Raw genomic sequence first — 20,221 nt, 5'->3', positions numbered from 1 at the left:
CCGGTGTGTCTGGTAGCTCCTGCTCCTCCAAAGGCCACCTCTGCTTTTGCCTACCCTAAACCACCACCCAGCCTTCTGGTACTTCTGAAGTTGGCAAGTTAAGGTCTTAATGTTGTGTTGTTGAATTTTCAGCATCTCCGTTCCCACCAGAAAGCTCTTCTGTTTGGAGGGATTTGGGATAATGCAGCTCTCCTTGAGGCCTCATTATTTCTCAGAAGGCGTCGGTGTTGTTCAAGTGCCCATATTGTGACAAGTGCCTAATTACGTATCCTTTCTGTAGACCCCCAGAGATGCCATTATGTCCACCTGCAGCAGAAGGGGGAAGATTATAATTTGCGTTCAGCATGAGCCTTTCTCCATTATTTCCACTGCACATAAATAAGGAAAACAAATCTTATCGACTGCTGATCCTTGTTTCATTTATCTTATGTTTCTTTTTTTTTTAACAACAGCAGTTTTGCTTTGCTTCTTCTCCTCGGAGTATTGTTGTTCACTACTTCAGCGCTAGCCTATCTGCTCTAGTCTGGCCTAATTGAATGTGCACCTTCGTTGGGCAATCCAGCAAAAATATCTTGGCTAAAAGGGCTTTTCATCCTTTGGAAAGAAAAGCGTGGCTGGAGGGGAGGGCACACCCAAAGATAAAAGCTTGATCAATAACCATGAGGTTGGGGTATATTCACATGGTTTTTCCTTTGTCCCTTTTCATTTTTTTTTTCTTTTTTTAATGCTCTTTTCCCCTCTTCTCACTACCTTTCTGATGATTGAAATTCCCAGACTTCTAGGTCAAAATGCCTCCCCATACATCTCTGTTTATACCTGTAGATAAGAACAGTTTTGAGGAGAGAATACCTAAATACAGCGTGCATTTTGGCACGAGCTGCTAATATCTGAATTAAAGGAAGCAAGTAATGAATACGTACCCCTCCCATAGGTCAACATGAGCAGGGAGACCACGTCCTCCCATGAGCCTGTCCTGGGGGTTTCACTGCATTTCATAATTACTCCACTGACAAAACCCCTTCACAAATAGGAGGAGGACAGAGTTATAAGCTTCGGGAGGGGAAAGACCTCATTCTGCTTCTGTTTGCCCCCATGACAAGTCTCTTTTAGACCTTCGCAGGAGGATTACATCTGCAAATATTTTGGTTTCCCATGTTTCATCTCCTTTTTTGCGTAATTCAAGTGACAAAATGTAGCATTTAACATGGCAAAGCCTGGTTTGTGTTTGCCCCCATCCTGTAGCTTAAACTAAGCTCAAAGCATGGAACCTCCAGAGAGAGGAGGCAGAGCCGGGCAGGGCGAGGAGGGACCTGTTCCATGAAAGGTGGTCCGTCTTTCAGTTGAGATTTTGTTCCTGTTGAAACAGATCCTGGGTGAAAACTGGCGATTAACAACTCTTCCAACAAATCCAGCTGCTAAAACTTTTTTCAAATCAATCCAAACCTTTTTGCTTCAAGAAATGGAAGCGATGCTGCATTGTTAGTATGGCGTGCTAAAGGAAGACCAATGCAAAATGACTTAAATCCAGAAAACAGATCTGTGGGTCTTTGGCACGTACTGGTGTGTGCTCTAACGTTATTTGACTTTCCTGTAGGACAAATCCAGCAAGATCTTTTTCTTTGGGGGGGAGGGTATGTTGGAGTTGCGTATTCCAGTGGAGTGAAGTTCCCTCCAAGGTTTTTTGCAGACACCCCTGTCCCTACCTCATCTCCTGGTAGCCTTTATGGACTCAACTTACTTGCCTGGTGGTATATGAGATGCTCTGGGATGGTGCACACAGCTCCAGCGGTGGCTCTAGCAGGTCCTGGGTCTCTCATAGCTCTTGCATCGTATCTTAGAATCACAGAATCGTTTAGGTTGGAAAAGACCTTTAAGATCATCAAGTCCAACCATTAATCATAGAATCATAGAATCATAGAATGTTTAGGGTTGGAAGGGACCACTAGTGGTCATCTAGTCCAACCCCCCTGCAGTGAGCAGGGACACTGCTAACTAGATCAGATTGCTCAGAGCCCCATCCAACCTGGCCTTGAATGTTTCCAGGGATGGGGCCTCCACTACCTCTCTAACAACCGTTATCTTCCACCTGACCTTTAAGATCATCAAGTCCAACCATTAACAACCATTATCTTCCACCCAGTCTAGGTGGCTCACCTACCCTACTGCATCTCAGATGCCCCCACATGCCCGTGGGCTTTCTGTGTCATTTTTGCTGTTATAGACAAACCACTGTTTACGGGATACTCTAGAGGTGCAGAGATGATTTGCATGTAAGGGTGTCCCTAGTCTTCATGGGTCGAAGTCAAAGGGAAGTCAAATTCAGTGAAGTCAAGCAATGTTTTGTCATGTGTTTGGGAAATCATCCTTAGCTTTTTCATGTTTATAATGGATGAAGGCTATAATAGCATTGCAGTGAGACACTTGTGTACCCAAAACGCACCGTGACCTGTCATTGCCCCCTGTTGTGCAAACCGGTATGTTCAGCTAAATAACATACTGTAGTAGCGCGCACATCTGAGGTGTCACCAAGGGCGTTTTCACTTGGGAAGTTGGAGAGGAGAAAACGTGAGGAAGGCAACAGCCACTGGCAATATCCATCTTGTATTTCCAGCTCGGTTTGTACTGTTTGTGCCAGGTACAGCAGCTGTCGCTGAGTCTTTCTCTGCTCAGTGTAGTGCAGATGGCTTTGATAGCTCTATTTTAGTCAGCTGGGCCATGGAAGATCTGTGCAGAGGCATGTTCTGTTGCTCCAGCTCGCCTTTGCTAAGAGCTCAGTTAATTTTTCCCATCCCATGCCTACGCCTGGGCCAAAGATGCCACGGAGGAGCGAGTTACCGACAAAGGCCAACCATTGCCACGAATCCTTTGAAAAAGTGGATGGAGGCAAATAATTCCAAAATACGTTTCTGGAAGAAGATGTTTGACAAAATGACTCCAAACACAGGCGGGAAGGGGCGGTTGCAGGCTGGGTCTCAACACTCGGCTCCAAAACTGGCTGCCTGATCATTCTCTGGTTTCTTTGTTTTCCCCGTTTTTGTTCCTGTCTCCTACAGGCAAAGCCTATGCTCCCGAGTTCTACTACGACACCTACAACCCCCTGTGGCAGAACAGACCCCGTGTCTACTCCTACAGCCTCCAGTGGACCCAGATGAACCCCGACGCTGTGGACCGCATCCTGGCCTATCGCTTAGGGATTAGGCAGGTGAGGAAAGAAATGCGTTCGTGCAGGATGAATTGGGTGCTGACCTCTGTGAGGACTGCTGAGATTTTATTTTATTTATTTTATTTTATTTTGTTTTGTCTTGTTTTAATTTATTTTATTTTGTCTTATTTTGTTTTATTTTACTTTGTTTTACTTTGTTTTATTTCATTTCATCTCGTTTCGTTTCATTTCATTTCATTTCACTTCATTATTTTTTATCTTTATTTACTTTTTTTCCTCCCTCTTTTCATCTCCTGTGAGTCACGAGTTGTTTTCCTCCTTCTGGCTGGTTTGCTGCCATCTTGCAGAAGTAGTCCTCTGCCTCTTGCAGATTCGGGAAACTCATTTGCACATTTGCAGTGAAATGCAGAGATTAAAGAGCTGTTCCTCAGAGGGTTTGCAGAGGCTGTGGCTCAAGATACGCTAGAAAGATTATATGAAAGAAACTTGCAGTGAAATGAAACCTTTTCTCTCTCTGTATGTATCCCTATACCCCTTATTAGATCTTCCATGTAAATAGATAAATGTAGGGATAGCGTTAGCTTTTCTATGGAAACACGTGGTGATCCTTGAGAACCGAGGCGTCTTTCTTGGGCGCATTAAAGCCGCTCACACTTGCGTCTTCATAGGTTCCCTGTGAACTTTTTGGCGGGAATTGGCGCTGTTAAGGAAGTGGGGGCGTGGGGGGCAGCCCACTTGCAGAGGAACTGTTGAATTAACAAAGCCATCCCCGTTAATTTTCCCTTTAACCACTTTAAAACATCATCTGTCTTCTCTGAAGGGTGTTGTTACAAAGCTTGAGTTTTAATGGTCAATCAAAGTGAAAGAACCAATCTGTGCTTTGCTTAACCTCCCGTTAAACGGCAGCACCTCTGCTTGCTCCCCTTGGCAGGGCAAAGTCATCTTTGTCTGCACTTGCACTTGCCCGCAGCAACGCCCGTACAAAATCTCGCAATTTTATGTTCTACAGGCAGAAAATTATTGTGCCCTGCCACATGCTCGCCATCCTGCCTAGAGTCTGCCCACGCCAAATGCTACGAGTGTGCCAGGGAGTGCCACTGACAGCGTGGGGGTTGGCGTTGCTGGGCTTTCTCTAGGAAAAATACATGGTCTGAAAATAACCCCTCGTGCTGTGAGCACCTCCTTGGCCACCACGTCCACCTCCGCATCCTATCTTACCAGTTGGGCGGCCAGCCTTGGTCTGGCTGGGCAGAGGAGCCCACGCCGTGCCGTGCCATGCCGTGCCCCATCGGGGTCGCAGGGCTCCCACCACCCCAGCTCCTGGCCACGTGCCCCCCGCTCCTGCTCCCAACCTGAACCTGCCGCGATCGAATGAAGACATTTTGCTGCTTATGCGTGAGAATCCATCTGCTGTTGTTTTGGCCTTGCTTTCCACTCTCCCATTGAGCTTGCTTTTCCTGAAATAATCCCACAACTGATTGATTTAGAAAGTATATGTTGGGCTATTCAACGCCTGAAATAATGGTTTGGGCAGGGAGAAAGAGATTGGGGATTAAGGCAGATTCTTGAAGACGTATTTTTGAAAATGGGAGTGCAGAAAATATTTTGTTACCCCACAGATCTCCTACGGGGATGAGCTTTGTAAGCTGCAAAATAAATCCACAGTTTGAGCATGTGATTTATGCTGAATGGATGGGTTTTTTTTTTTTGCTTGTGTAATCTCTGTGGTAGCTGTGGAGCTGGCATCCAGGGAACGGCTCTGATACCTGGAGGGTGCTGGGTCCCCTTCACTCGGAGTTTGTCTCTGCTTGACTCTAACTGATTTGAAATTAAAATCGGTGATTTTTTTAATGCATGTTTATGCAACTGTTTGCACCACTGGGCACAAATCATTTCCGTTATTCCCAGCACCCAAGAAGAATTATTAAATTAAAAAAAGAATGTGCTGAAGTGAAAGAATATATAATGAAATTAATTGCATTAGGCTTTTTAGCTTCTTTTTCTCCATTTCATTTTAATGTACTTTTAATTATTTATATAATTATCTAGAGTTACTTTAGTCTAATTTCCGTGACAGCGTGCTCTGTCAGGATAATCAAAACAAGGGTGGGTGTCACGAGGATGGAGCCAGACTCTTCCCAGTGGTGCCCAGCGCCAGGACAAGGGGCCATGGGCACAAACTGAAGCAGAAGAGGTTCCAGGTGAATGTGAGGAAGAACTTGTTGACTGTGAGGGTGATGGAGCCCTGGCCCAGGCTGCCCAGGGGGGCTGTGAAGTCTCCTTCTCTGGAGATCTTCAACCCCCGCCTGGCCGCTGTCCTGTGCCCCCTGCTCTGGGTGAGCCTGCTTGGGCAGGGGGGTGGCACTGGGTGAGCTCCGGAGGGTCCTGCCAGCCCCTGCCAGGCTGGGATTTTATGTGATTCTGTGATCTGAAGCCACATTTAAAGCACGGGTGATTTAGAACCTAGTGATCCATCCGGACATGCTCATCCATGGTTGCGGTGATTCCCTCTGAAACAGGGGTGATAATTAAACTTTTTTTTTTTTGACACCTGCCGGCACTTGCTACAGCAGATTGCCTTCCGAACTCTTTGTGTTTAGGGAGTTTATTCAACTTAGCAGTGCATTTGTTACTGGGTTTTGCTATCGGTTTTATTTAACAACAGAAGGAAGGACGAGCATCCATCGGGAGCGGCAGAAAACGCCGCTGGCGGCTGCGCAAAGTTCAGGGCAGAAAGAGCGCGGGGGGATTTCCAGGTGGCAGCCAGGGTCTGAGCTAGAGAGCACGCTGCTATCGGAACGAGGGACTGCTCGTAATCTTGCTTTTAATCTCCTAATGCATCGCAAAATGCTGCCAGTGGGCTCGGTAGTGGGGCGGTGTGTTGGTATCTGCCTGCGATTCGATCAACACCGCTACCTTTATCTGATCAGTAAATTGCTTTGGTATTGAGAATGCTGCCGTCAGAGCCCAGGCATCGCGTCCTCTTTAGAGAATCACAGAATGGTTTGGGTGGGAAGGGACCCCTAGAGGTCACCCAGCCCAACCCCCCTGCAGGAGCAGGGACACCTTGAACCACAGCAGGTTGCTCACAGCCCCGGCCAACCTGGCCTGGAATGTTCCCAGGGATGGGGCCTCCACCCCCTCTCGGGGCAACCCCTGACAGGGTTTCACCACCCTCACTGCAAAGAATTTCTGCCTTAGATCCAGTCTAAACCCACCCTGCTTCAGTTTAAAGCCACCCCTCCTTGTCCTGTCCCAGCTGGCCCTACTAAAAAGCTTGTCCCCCCCTTTCCTCTGGGCCCCCTTGAAGCCCTGACCGGCCGCACTCAGGTCTTTACCCGACCTGTGCACTGCTGCTTCACTCGAGACAGAATCCAAGCAGTATTTTGGGAATATTTAGTCGATAGTAGGTTTAGGCTTGCTGAATTTTCTGTGGAATTGCTCAAGGCTGTAATATTGACAGTATTTTTAATGCCATTTTACAAAAACAAGAGTTCCTCATGAGACGCGGTGTGGTTTAGCTCCATTTCCGTGTTTGCCAGGTGGTTGTAGGAAGCCCCGCAAAGGATGCACTTAATAATGAGACTTTTGAAGGGCAAAGGAGCCTCGTAATTCAATGTGGCAGACTAGGGATTTTCCTTAAAGACAATCTTTTCTGCTGGGATTAATGAGATTACACAGCATTACACCAACAGGAAAGCATCTCTGCTGGTTGGCACGTGGTGGGGTTGTAGAGCTGGAGATGTCTCTGCCTGGACAAGCTCAGGTGAGCAGAGTTTTGAAAAGTTTTGCTGGCAACAGAAAGCACCGGAGAGAAATGTCCAGTGCCAGAGGTCCAGCGCGGGCCAAAAGCGGGTGGAACAGAGCCACCGAAGCGAAGGAGCCATGCCCTGCCATGAGGTGGGTGTGTGCCATGGAAATAACTCAGTTCTGCTTTCATAGAGGTACGAGCATCACCGTGGATGCCAGGAGCAGCTGTCGGGACCTTCAGGATTCTGTGGTTGCTTTGTGACAGTGAAAATAGATGTTTTAAGAACAAAAGCAAACAATCTGAAGTAGCGAACTGAAAATCTGTAAGAATCACTGCGTTTGTACGCATGTTAGCTCCATGTCTTTCATTAAGTACTGTGTCCAGCTCTGGAGCCCTCAGCACAAGGAGGACATGGAGCTGTTGGAGCGGGGCCAGAGGAGGGCTACTAAAATGCTCCGAGGGCTGGAGCCCCTCTGCTCTGAGGCCAGGCTGGGAGAGTTGGGGGTGTTCAGCCTGGAGAAGAGAAGGCTGCGGGCAGAGCTGAGTGCGGCCGGTCAGGGCTTCAAGGGGGCCCAGAGGAAAGGGGGGGACAAGCTTTTTAGTAGGGCCAGCTGGGACAGGACAAGGGGGGATGGCTTTAAACTGAAGCAGGGGAGGGTTAGACTGGATCTAAGGAAGAAATTCTTTCCAGTGAGGGTGGTGAAACCCTGGCAGGGGTTGCCCAGAGAGGGGGTGGAGGCCCCATCCCTGGGACCATTCCAGGCCAGGTTGGCCGGGGCTGTGAGCAACCTGATGTGGTTCAAGGTGTCCCTGCTCCTGCAGGGGGGTTGGGCTGGGTGACCTCTAGGGGTCCCTTCCCACCCAAAACATTCTAGGATTCTATGATTCTAAGACCGTTGTATAGCTCTCCCCACCACCACCACTGTACTTGACGCACACAGAGCACACTGATGGTGAGCAGAAGTTTGTTCAGTCGAGTTTGTCCTGCTGACATGGTCGTGTGTGACGGATGCTCCTCCGGGGAGCAACAGGAATTATTTGGAGCACTTTGCTTTCTGCTTAAGCCCAGACACTCCTGCTGTTGCCTTTTGGGGATTCATTCTGTGCTTAACATTATTTTTTAACAAGCAGAGGCTCTTGACTGTGTTTCTAGTTGATGCAGCACATGGACGGTGGCTTCCCAGTGCTGGGTTTTAATTGGCTTTGAGGATGCTGAGCTGCGGTATCTGCCAAGCCTGCTGTGACGGAGCGTCTAGCCGCCAAGCAGCATGCACGGCTGTGCTCCTCTTTAATTGAATAGTGACAAATAACTGCTTTAACAAATGAGGCACTAGCTAAATGGCCGTAGAGTTTCCTTGTTGAGTGGGTGTAAGAGCTCCTGCTCCTGTGCTTTGATAGTGCTCAGAGCCCTCAAGCATATCTTGAGGAGGTGGCCCAGCTCTGCAGTGTGCATCCAGGCCCCGTCCATCCAAGGAGTTATTATGGATGTGGTATTCCTCATGGAGTACCTCATGAAATTTCCTCATGGGAATTTCTGGCTTGTTCATAGAATCATAGAATGTTTTGGGTTGGAAGGGACCCCTAGAGGTCATCTAGTCCAACCCCCCATCAGAGAGCAGGGACACCACTAACCAGATCAGGTTGCTCACAGCCCCGTCCAACCTGGCCTTGAATGTTTCCAGGGATGGGGCCTCTACTACCTCTCTGGGCACTTCGGAAAAAAAGCAGTTGATGAGAGATAATTGCAAGGGACCTGGTCTGATTTGCAGTTCTTGTAAGACCAGCCTAGACAATTTTGTCAGTGTAAAAGGAACCTGAAGGGGTTGATCCCTTTCCCCAAAGGAGGAAAGCCCTCAAGGACATGGATTCATCTACGGCCAGTCCTGCTGCCAACCTTCGGTATAAAGAAGGATTCAGAGAAATACCACAATGCATACAATATATGCTGCTCTTGGGCCACCAGAGTCAAAGGAAGCAAAGATTAAAGCATTCCTTTCACTACTATGCGTTCTTCTGCATCTTGTGCAAATCTAGAGTGCATGAAGGTGGCGAACAACTCTCTTGGTTTATCTGGGCATGTTCAAGCACTTCTGCTGCCTGAGGTCCACGTGCCAAAGAAGGAAAAGGAAGAATTGAGCCCATCCATTCTCCACTCCAGTTTTCATGAGCTTTTTCCAGGCTGGCAATGAGAGAAGGACACATTCCTGATCCCAGAGCAGCACATCGTTCTAGTGCCTCAGAGCGTCAGTAGCAATTTTCCCAAAGGAAAGTCTGAATACAGATCTGAGCAGAAAAATAAGAGATTCATGGAGCCTAAGCGAAGGTCCATTTGTGATGCTCATTTATGATTGCCACAGTCTTGTATGGAAGAGTATGTTGGAAATTAGGGATACAGCTAGAGCAGGGTATAGTCAAGAGGAACAGGGAAGAGTCTGTGATTGCTCGTTGAGAGAGAATGGGGGCAATACATGTCATGCTTGAAGGTACGGATCTGAAAGCAGAGGAAGAACAAATGAAGTTAATGAATCTCAGCAATCCCAACCTAGTCATGGAGGGGTGCTACAGCTTCTTCTGCAGGGCCATGTCCATGCAGTGAGTATGCAGCCTTTACCTGGCAGAGCAAGTCCAGTTACCTCCCAGACCCCTGAAGGGCCCGTGGTGTTTGTTGCAGTGATTATATTAAAAATGCAAGGACTTTGACATCTTTGACTGGGAAGCCTGCCATATGAGGACAGGCTGAGAGAGCTGGGCTTGTTAAGCCTGGAGCAAAGGAGGCTCAGAGGGGATCTCATCACCACGTACCAGTACCTAAGGGGTGGCTACAAGGAAGATGGAGACTCCCTTTTCACCAGGAGTCCCATGGAGAGGACAAGGGGGAATGGACACCAGTTGCTCTTGGGGAGATTCCAACTGGACATGAGAGGGAAATTTTTCCCCATGAGAACTGTCACCCATTGGAATAATGGTCAACCCCAGGGGAGGGGCTGACTCCGCCACGCTGGATACTTTCAAGCCTCAGCTGGACAGGGTGCTGGGCCATCTTGTCTACGCTGTGCTCTTGCCTAGAAAGGTTGGACCGGATGATCCTTGAGGTCCCTTCCAACCTGGGATTCTAGGATTCTATGATCTTTGCAATCTGTGGGTACAGCTCCTGGACACACAGGCGTGTGTCTGCAGTGAATTAGGGCTCAGAGTCCACTTTCTTGGTGGTGCTCAATAACCCAGACCATTTCATGGCCCATTGCCTCTGTGGGACCATCTTGCTCTCCAGTCCTGTCTCTGGGGCATGCTTTACTTTTCTGAATATTCCTGGAAGAGGGCTGCCAGACTCCACCCTACGTGAATCACCAGAGCAGTGTTACACGTTTCTGTCAGATCCTGCTTCTTGTCACCTACCTTGTCACCAGAATTAAAATAAAGGCATATCTCAGGCACGAGAGAATAATTTAATGGTAGGCAAGCATGACACAGGAGAAACTTGTTCAGCATTTTAAGCATTGGTTAAAGAGAAGTTGAGAGAAATCAGCACTGCAAATGCTAGAAAAGTTCTTTGAGAAGAAAGCGGAGCTTGACTTAATGTATCAGGGAAGTCAAGAAAGTCAAAAAGGGAGAGGGAAGGTCCTGTCAGATGAAGAGGAAGTCACAAGAAGAGAAAAGTGTCACTGTTCTGAAGAATGGAAATAGATGAATGGAAATTGTTACTTACTGAATTACTGGATTTTGAATGAAAGTCACTAAGGAGAAATTAATTTATTTTAGCACAGTCAAGGTCCTCACCTCATGGGTAGTAATTCTCCAGATGGTCCTTCTATCAGGATCACGGTGCTATCATCACCCAGTCTACCGCAAAGCGAAAGATGTTTGCAAGCTGGGTATCTTAATTTGGTTTGCTATAGAACATGTAAAATAGCTATACATTAACATGTGTGCAAAATTTGTATTCAGTACCACTCAAAAATAATTACTCACATCTGTAGTAATTAATTCCAGGGGAGGAAGTGAGAAAGTTGAAAATTCACATGGATATTGGAATATTTCTAATACTGTTTTCATGAAAAATGTTAAGCCTTCTTCTACAGAGGGATATATAAGCTGTCCCGAAGGTTTCACAGCGTGTTTTTCTTTTGGAAGTCTAAACAAGGCTTTGCTTTCTTCCCCTTATGCCTGCACTTGTGAAATGAGACAGAGAGAGTTTGGCAAAAAAAAAAAAGTGCAACATGCAAAGGCACGTTTCTTATTGATTTTCTTGGGTTTGGTGGATTGAACCAGAGAAGCAATGGTTCTGTTTTACGATTCTCAGTTTGCAATACTGCTACCTCCTGTGCTCATTCCTCACGAGACTGAGGCTTGAGTTTCAAAATAGCAAGCTGAGGGCTGCCACTTGAGATTTGTACCAAATGCTTTTAATTGGCATTTAAAAAGGGTTACAGCTCCCAATCTTCGGATAGATTAGGCAAATGCTTATGTATAAGTCTAGGGAAAAAAAAATCCTACTGATTACATCTTAAGAAATTCAGAAGTAAAAGTTATACCCATAAATACATCTTTTTCTGTCAGGTCCTGATGTTCTGACTTTGATCCCGTGGTGTCTCAGCTACCGAAGATGCTCCTGACTGTAACCCCACTCCCTGGTTGGGAGTTGAGTTGCACACCCCCAGACTTTTGGAGGTAGTGGGCTGTATTTCCCAGAGATGCAAAGAGAAAACATCCCACATGAGCTGTGCCCATTCACATTACCATGAAACGTGGGCCATAAAACTAAACTCCCTTTCTTCACAAAATAAACCTTACAGGCAAAATTTAACATATTCATTTGATCGCAGCAATTACTGCCTGCTGGGACTGCCTTGGTTTGATTTTCGTTATATAAGCACAAGCTCCAGCTATTTCATTACTAATTTTAATACCTAATTCATATTAACTTTTTAGTCTGGTTTCTTAAGGAAACAAGACACGGGAGAATGTCCTAAAGTTACTGCCTATGATTTCTGAACCCAGCTCTTCTTTTTGCCCCAATCTGATGAGGTGCAGCAGGCAAGGAGGGTCCCACCAGTGTTGCGACTGGTCAAGGAGAAAGATGCAATTACAGAAAAAAATTGAAGGGTAGGATCACAATAATCAAAAAGGAAAAAAAAAACCCATGGACCTGGGACAGACTGTGTGGATTCCTTCGCCTCATAGCAAGCTCTGTGGAACCCCCTCCTGGGATACCTTGCAGTTTTGGGCAATATCTGATCTTTCTCTTCGGGACAGACGTGTATATATGTGTATATTTATACAATGCAATGCAGGAGCCAGAGATTGCTACTGTCAAGCCTTCTTCTTAACTTTTGCCAACAATGGCAAAGTAGTAATTCCCTAAAGGACAAATCCTTCATGGGGAGGAGCTCTTCTGCCTGAAGCAGTGACGTTGGCAGAACCTGAGGCTTTCCCTGCATGTTTCCCTTTGGTGAAAAAAAAAACCCAACAGACTTATCTGTACTCAGGAGCATGTGCTCTCACCTAACATTGCCAAAATCAAGTCCCATGCCGTAGCCTCAGCCTGTCACGCTCAACTTTCATTTATTCTGTCTCAGCAGAAAAATCTGCACTATGAATTGATCACTGCTGACAAATGCAGCGTATCAGTCAAACTTTAGGGAAGATGCAAGAGAAAATTGAGTGAACTGAGGAGCAATTTAGTGAGAGAAATTACTCAAGCTGGAGGAATTTATTTTAGTAAACAAGTTATTTGCTTTTGACTACATTTAAACCCTTGTGGTAGGGCTGAGACTCCCCTTCCTGGCGTACCTGTGCGTGCACGGGAGCACAGCTCTGTGGTTGCATTGCACGAATCGCCATCGCCATCCAAACAAGGCTGTGCTTTTCTTTAAATTGTCGAGCCATGCGTGGGCACCCCTCCGGCAGAAGCCGGGCCCTTGATGAAAACATGCCCCGCTTACAGTACAAACAGGAGGTGAAATGGGATGTCTGTTTTCATGACTGCTTTCTCACCCTGCTGCTGTGCCGTTGCCCAATGAATGCAAACAGCAGGCTGTCAGGAGTTTGATGCTGATCAGATCCTGGTTTAAAATGAAAAATGTGATTACTTGGAAATATTTTTCACACCCTGCCTTATTCTTTACATAAATTCCTGAAATGCAAGACTGTTTAAAAAAATCTGTAAACCATAGAATCATAGAATCCCAGGTTGGAAGGGACCTCAAGGATCATCTGGTCCAACCTTTCTGGGCAAGAGCACAGCCTAGACAAGACAGCCCAGCACCGTGTCCAGCTGTGGCTTGAACGTGTCCAATGTTGCGGAGTCAACCAGGGAGATTATTCCAATGGTTTTCGTGTCAGTGTTGATGTCATATGATGTCATGCGGTTGTTCAGAAGTATTAAAGGGTTTGCAAAAATGAAAACTAACAGAGATGTAGAACAATGAAACTTTGAAAACTGAGGGTCTACATAAAAATTATGGCCTATCTCCTTAGGCAAATGCATGACAATTAAGAGTTGTGTGTCTGGCATGCAACGTGCTTGTCATCATAGCTAAATACAGCACAGATATATATTTGAAAAGGCCTTTGAGCATTACAGAGATTTAATTCTGATGAAGGATGCATCCTTTTTAGTGACGATAGTGTCAGAGCTGCATCGATGCCTAAGAATCATAAATAAATTGCGTAGTATATTGCAGGTACCCTGTTAAGATACATTAGGATATCAGGATAAAACTTAGCAGTAGCTGCACTTGCTCAAGGCATAGTTCCATTATCCCCGGAGTTTATGTGCACTCCAGACAAGCCATGGGCTCTGAAGGAGAGGTGCAGCCCAAAGGGGAATGGAGGTGGGAGGTGTCTGAGCCAAAGGTTGTCCCTCAACTCTGACATTTTGTGTCCCCTCACGTAACGTTCTTCCCTGAATTGGTTGAGTTCCATTGGACCATTTGCACTTTTGATCTTTGTATGACCCCACATCAGTGAGTTCACCGCTGCCACTGCCCCCTGCATGGCACCTGAGCATCTCCCCGAGCACGTGGCATTCACACACACAGAAGTAGCTTGAAGAACACCATTCCTGACACCATCAAGTGTCCCAAAATCAAATAATTCTGGAATAGAGCTAAATAAATGCTCACTGAATGAGCTTCACCTCTTCCATGTGTCCTTACATCTTCTTTGCTCTCCCACCTTTAAGACCTGTTCTAAAGACAGATTGGCCGCGATCATGCTGTGTTGGTAGGATACACCCATGCCTTATTTCATGGGCTGTAATGAACTTATTTTCACAGCATTCCTTTGAGGTAATTCTATGAAAGTGAAACACAGAGAAAGGTCAGACATACTCACTGCTAGCAGAGCTGGCTTTGGGAGAGGGATTTTACCTCTGTATTTAAAGGCATCATCAAGATTGATGCTTAGAGATGCTTCACCTGAACTCTGGATGTCCCATGGCACCGATAGCAGATGCTGTCACCCTCATGCTGGGCCTTTTTTGTGCAGTGTTTCCCCTCACCACCCTCCTGAGACATCTCTCCATTTCCGTAGGCTTTGCATCTGGTCTCCTGGGCAGGTTATCTGCAAATTCACCACTGCAGCCAGGTGATGGGAGGGCAGTGGCAGCTCTTAAAGAGCATGGCAAAAGAGCTTAGACTCCAAGGGAAGCAATGGTCTTCAGCAGACTCAAATAAGAACATGGAGATTCACTGCACAGTACTTCACTGTCAAAAAAGGCCCGTTAGTGTTTTTTCTGTTGGCCAAGTACTGAGTATTCGCTGTATTTCTGGTCTTTGGTAGCACATGGAAGTACTCTTGAGTGGCAAAGCAAGCTGTCAAATCTCTTAGCATCTCCCCTCTGCACTGGGATGAGCAATTCTGGCAACCTGTAAAGGGACTATTTATCTTCTGAGCTTCCTGACCTGTTTCTAAGGCCACTCAGGTTGAATATCTGCATGTCTAGACAGTGCATGAACTGAAACTATTAAATCTTTTGAAGTCTGCCTGGATTTTCCCAAGCACCGTTAATGAATGCATTTACAAAATGAGCGCTGCAGATCTCTCGGTGTAAAACAATAAAAACGAGATGAATTGCCTACTTACCAATGATGAAAGCTGAGACCTCACCAACATTACGCCCTGCGAGCAGCCTTAACGATTGCGTAGGGGACAGCCAGTGCAGGACAGATCCCAGCGCTGGGAACGCTGCAGACCAGGGCTTCCTCTTGCTGGGATGGTCTCTTGGCTCCTGCCTCCAGGTTTCTGCAAAACCAGCTCTTACCTCTGTATAGTCTTACCTTTGTATCAGCCTTAAACGAAAAGATTAGGAATCCCAGATGCCTGCTAGACACTTGGGTATTTTTTACTGGACATAGTCTCACTGTCTCTCACCATAAATTCTGTCCTTACTGAAACAGATATATGTAATCTAGGAAAAAAAATCATTGTGAAAAAATGCATTTAAAAAAAAAAAAAAAGAGTAGTACCATTACAAAACTAAACCTGTTCCTGCTCTGCGGTGACGCGCTGTCTCCGCTCATCCAGCTGAGACCAGAGAGGAATTTTAAAAGTCCTGTGCAAATTTTAGTTGCAGTTTGGAGAGAAGAGATGGTAAATGAGAATTTTCCTTTTCTTAGTAAGGCAATTAGGTTGGCAGTTCCTTCAACACAGATTTTGCTTGCTCCTCGTTGAGGGATGTCTGTAGCTAAATTGGCACATACTAGCCAGTGTATATACTAAGTAAGCGTTTTTGTCAAATAATGTACATTACAAAAATCAGAAATTGTTGGGATGAGAGTGATTTGTCCCTAAAGACAACTGCTTCATCCATTCGTTTGCTGTTAGAGAATTCTTTATTCTCCGGAACATACATATGTTTAAATTTAATACAAACCATATTGCCTTTCAATAAGCAAATGAGCACCCTACTGCAACGCATCTGTGTTTTTGAGCTGATTTAAAACACCACATTTACATGTTGAGAACCTCATTAAACATCTAGTGGCTATTTCCTTTCCTCTCATGCAGCAATTGTCTTAAGTATTTAAGAAATGGCTTGTTGAAACATTCATATCTGACAGTTGAGCCGTTATTTATTGGCGAAAATTCAATCTTACTTAAAAAGTTAAGCAAAATCAGTATGTTCATTTTCCTTAGAAATGCACTTTGGCATCATGCACTTGTCTTATTGCATTATTACTCGTTGATCTGTTTATGCATAGACGCATGTAGGTTGCTTAAAATGCAGCTTTGTTTTTCCAGTTCATTTCCCAAGACAACCTTGCTTCTTCACGGTATGGACGAAGCAGCGAAGCTCCGGCATGCCTTACTTTAAAAGGGTTGGGTTTGTCATCTTGATTGCAGCTGCAGTCATTAATTTGTCACTATGCAATTATTTTGTATGAAAAAATAGGGTCATTCGTAAATAGCTTTTAGAAATCGCAAGAAAACGAGTTAGTTCACTAGTGACGGGAGTGCACCGTCTGTCGCTCGAGATCCATCTGGAGAAGGTTGTAGCACTGTGGGATACTCGCTAAGTCATTGCCACTGAAATATGAATTGTGTCTTGGGATTGATAGTCCCTTGATCATGGAAATGTAGTTGTGGGTATAAGCATGATGTGTTTAATTTAAACTTATCAACACATACAAATATCTCAAGGGTGAGTGTCATGAGGACGGAGCCAGACTCTTCTCAGTGGTGCCCAGCACCAGGACAAGGGGCAATGGGCACAAACTGAAGCAGAAGAGGTTCCAGTTGAACGGGAGGAAGAACTTGTTGACTGTGAGGGTGATGGAGCCCTGGCCCAGGCTGCCCAGGGGGGCTGTGGAGTCTCCTTCTCTGGAGATCTTCAACCCCCGCCTGGACGCTGTCCTGTGCCCCCTGCTCTGGGTGAGCCTGCTTGAGCAGGGGGGTGGCACTGGGTGAGCTCCTGAGGGCCCTGCCAGCCCCTGCCAGTCCGGGATTCTGTGATTCTGTGATTAGGAACTGAATCTTGATGCCACTGCAATAATGTTATCTCTTGTTGCCCTCATGAAAATAACGGTCTGCCTATTGCAGATAAAACTGCTGCTTAATATGCAAAGCCACGTCTGTGCTGTTGGCAGTCGCCGTGCTGGCAGTGCCCGGCTCGCCCGCGACACAGCCGCGCCGTGTGCTTTGAAGTGTGAGAGTCGGTGCCAGCCAGGTTTCCCAATACAAGAACTTCAAATCTGGTATGTCTCTGACAAGGAATGAGAAAACTTCCTCTGAAAACCAGCCTTAACGTGGGTTAAGAACTAAACCCGCCTTTTGTGAATGCCTAACAAAACAGGGATTAGAAATGGAAAAACTCTTTTGGTAGATGTCTAGCAGTAGTAAAAGAGCAGGGCTCCTGCCGGGGTTGGGAACAGTGCAGCTCCTGTTTAATCCCGCAGACTTCAGTGAATTCATCTGGGAGGCAGCCAATTTTAAAGTCTTTAAATGGATCCTCTTGGCTTATATCACATTTTAGCCTGTCTTTAAGGAGGAAAAAAAAAAGTTATTGACTTGAATGCAGTGTCTTCTCACTCAAGGTTGTGCCTAATCTGAGTTCACGCATTCGAGAAGGGCACATTGGCCACAATGCCTGAAGTTCTGTGACCCTTACCGAGGGCAAAACCATATCACCTACCTTCAGTCACCAGGGCCTTTCCACTGTTTCCATTAAAATGCAAGCAGAGGGGATGCGTCTCCAGTGAGTCAAGCCAAACATGGCGTGGTAGAACCTTACAGGGTTAGGACTCCCTGGGTGATGGTAGTGATGAAGATAGTCCTTGTGCTGGGGGGAGATCAGGGCCGTGCGTTACATTGTTTTTAAAAAGGTTTTTATACTTGTCTTCTTAGGAGTTTTCACATTTTTATTCAAACTAGAGATAGCTTTGTTTCAAGAAGAGTTCCAAAACAACCCAGACAGACAGTAGATATTAAACATCAATATAATAGTCAGAATCATTAGCTTTACTGTACTGCTCAGATGAGCTTTGATCCCAGAGCAGAAGAGACCTCAGCCACAGAGAAGGGAAAGTGGCACCAGGTCTGGGAGCAAGCGATTGCTCCCAGTCCCAGAGTGTCCATGGTCGGCACGAGGAGCAGCTTGATATATCTGAGACCCTTTTGGCGCTGCCAGTAGAGTTGGCGGATGGGTACCACACTTCATCTGTCATTAGTAGCAGGCTGGTGTTTGCTTTTGGGGGGGTTTAAGTCGTGGAGTGAGGATGCATTCAAAATAATCAGCAATAAAATTGACATGTGTGACAACATCAGAACATCTGCTTTGTATCACAGTGTAACACAGGACACTATAAATCCTCCTGCCTGTAGCATTTATGGAAAAAGTAGCGTAGAGTACAGGGAGTTTCCATTTCTCAGGGTCGCCTTTCATTGGTAACTATCCTGCTCAGCACTCGAACTGAAGGATGGGGACAACCTTGTGTGTCTTCCTTCATGGTGACTGCATAGATTTGGTCACCCTCTACTGGCTTCTGAAGGTGCTGAGGTCTGCCAAGATGTTGTCTGCACTTAAGGAACATTTTTCTGTCTCATTAACAGCTCTCTGAAGAATATTCTGCCATTAATGTATTTCAGCTTTGGATTTGGCTTTGGAATAGTGACCCAGATTGTTCCAATTTTTTTTTATTTCACAGCATCCTTGTACGTGTCCCCTGGTTAGCAGTTGGAGGCGGCCAAGACTCCTGTAGTTGCATACGTTAAATGTTCAATGATAAAGTGGAGTTTGGTCATGGGGGGAGCCTGAAGCTCATGAAATAAATTAGCAAACTCCTGTAGCATAGCATAGTTCGGGTTAGGAACATAGGCAAATTCAGGATTTTGTGCTAAAAGGCCATGAAACCCTACCTGTTGAATAGCCTTGGCATTCTCATATATGTTGTGCATACAGAAATGGTCCCAAACATCACTCAGAGTGTTTCTTCACTCCTGAAAGTTTATCCACCAGCAACAAACCCACTTTTGGACCTCACCTTCAAGCTCTTGCTTCACTGAGCATGTGCTCAGTGTCGACTGGGAGGCTCTGGATGTTCTTCTGCTTTTCCATACCAGCTTCCACACGCATGGCAGTGGTGGCTTCACCTGAAGCTCCGTGCCAGCACCCTGCCACTGCTCAGAACAGTTCTGGTCTCATCTGGGCATCACGTGGAGGTGATTCCCTTCCATAGTTTGTTTTTCACCAAAGACAGATTCAGGTAGTTTTTTCCAAACGATGAGTTAGTGAATCCCGAGTTGCACAAACATTCATGCAGCAACGAGCGAGTGCTTCCAGCTCTCTGATATTTACTGTCAGCGGGATGGAAGCAAATGAAACGAGAGAGACTTTCCTGGAGCAGACATGAAGGGTCTGCAGCTCCAGTCTCCATGGTGGCTGCTCTGCTCCTCAGCGGGCGACAGCCACGTTCCCCGCGCCGCCGGCAGCGATGCAGCCACGGTGACCTAGAAAACAAATGACTCCGCTTTAAAGAAGTAATAAAAAGCCAACCGGTACCTGTAAACCAGAGAGTAACTTGTTCAAGCTTGTTATTCGAAAGATTAAAGTTCCTACCTTTCCTTTATTTTGAGTCTACAGATGTCTGCAGTCCCAGTCGGTTGATAATGAGAAAGTCTCTTCAAACAGCCCCGAGCAGGTCACTTCGCTGTGCACTTCCTCCTGGTCACCATTCGGCTTTATTGTATTTTTAACTCCTCTTTTCATTCGGCAGCATACGGGGTCAGGTGTATTCAAATACATATTATCTGCTCGTGAAAAGGATGTCTGCGAAGGTTGCGTGGTCGCTGGCTGCAGAATGGAGTAGATCACTTTCTGCCCGGAGCACGGCTCTCATACCCGTCGTGCAGGTACAGGTACGCGTCAAGTTTGCCACAAAGGAAAAAGTGAACAGGGTTAAATTTTATTGCCTTTCTGATTAGAGAAAGTCGTACCTATTATAAATCCAGAGTTTCCCCTTCGTCCCTGTGTGCAAGGTTGTTAAAAGCAAAGAAACAGCCACCTTCCACCACCTTTATGGAAGATTGTCGTGGTTTAACCCGGCTGGCAACTCAGCACCACGCAGCCGCTCGCTCACTCCCCCCCCCCTTCTCAAGTGGGATGGGGGAGAGAATCGGAAAGAAAATAAAAGGTTAGAGCCAAGGGCTGAGATAAAGACAGTTTAATAAGAGAAAATAATAATAATAGTAATAATGAGAATGATAACAGAATGTACAGAATATACAAAACGAATGAGGCACAAGGCAATTGCTCACCACCCACCGACCGATGCCCAGCCCGTCCCGAGCCGCAAGCAGTCCCCGAGCCG

At 46.1% G+C, this 20,221-nt stretch overlaps 1 protein-coding gene across 1 annotated transcript in view; it reads left to right on the top strand.

The window, feature by feature from the left end:
• Nucleotides 1-20,221, top strand: part of MDGA2 (MAM domain containing glycosylphosphatidylinositol anchor 2) — a 325,099-nt gene that overhangs the window by 261,782 nt on the left and 43,096 nt on the right. Inside the window, exons 9-10 of the mRNA XM_035888425.1 lie at nucleotides 3,054-3,202; nucleotides 16,881-16,940. Of these exons, the coding sequence (XP_035744318.1) occupies nucleotides 3,054-3,202; nucleotides 16,881-16,940 (209 nt within the window). The remainder of the gene's footprint in view (nucleotides 1-3,053; nucleotides 3,203-16,880; nucleotides 16,941-20,221) is intronic.

The sequence above is a fragment of the Egretta garzetta genome, unplaced genomic scaffold (assembly GCF_000687185.1).
Source record: "Egretta garzetta isolate BGI_Z169 unplaced genomic scaffold, ASM68718v1 scaffold21, whole genome shotgun sequence".
NCBI classification, from domain to species: Eukaryota; Metazoa; Chordata; class Aves; order Pelecaniformes; family Ardeidae; genus Egretta; species Egretta garzetta.
Note: the sequence above shows the minus strand (reverse complement) of the source record. Positions and strands in the feature narration are given on the sequence as shown.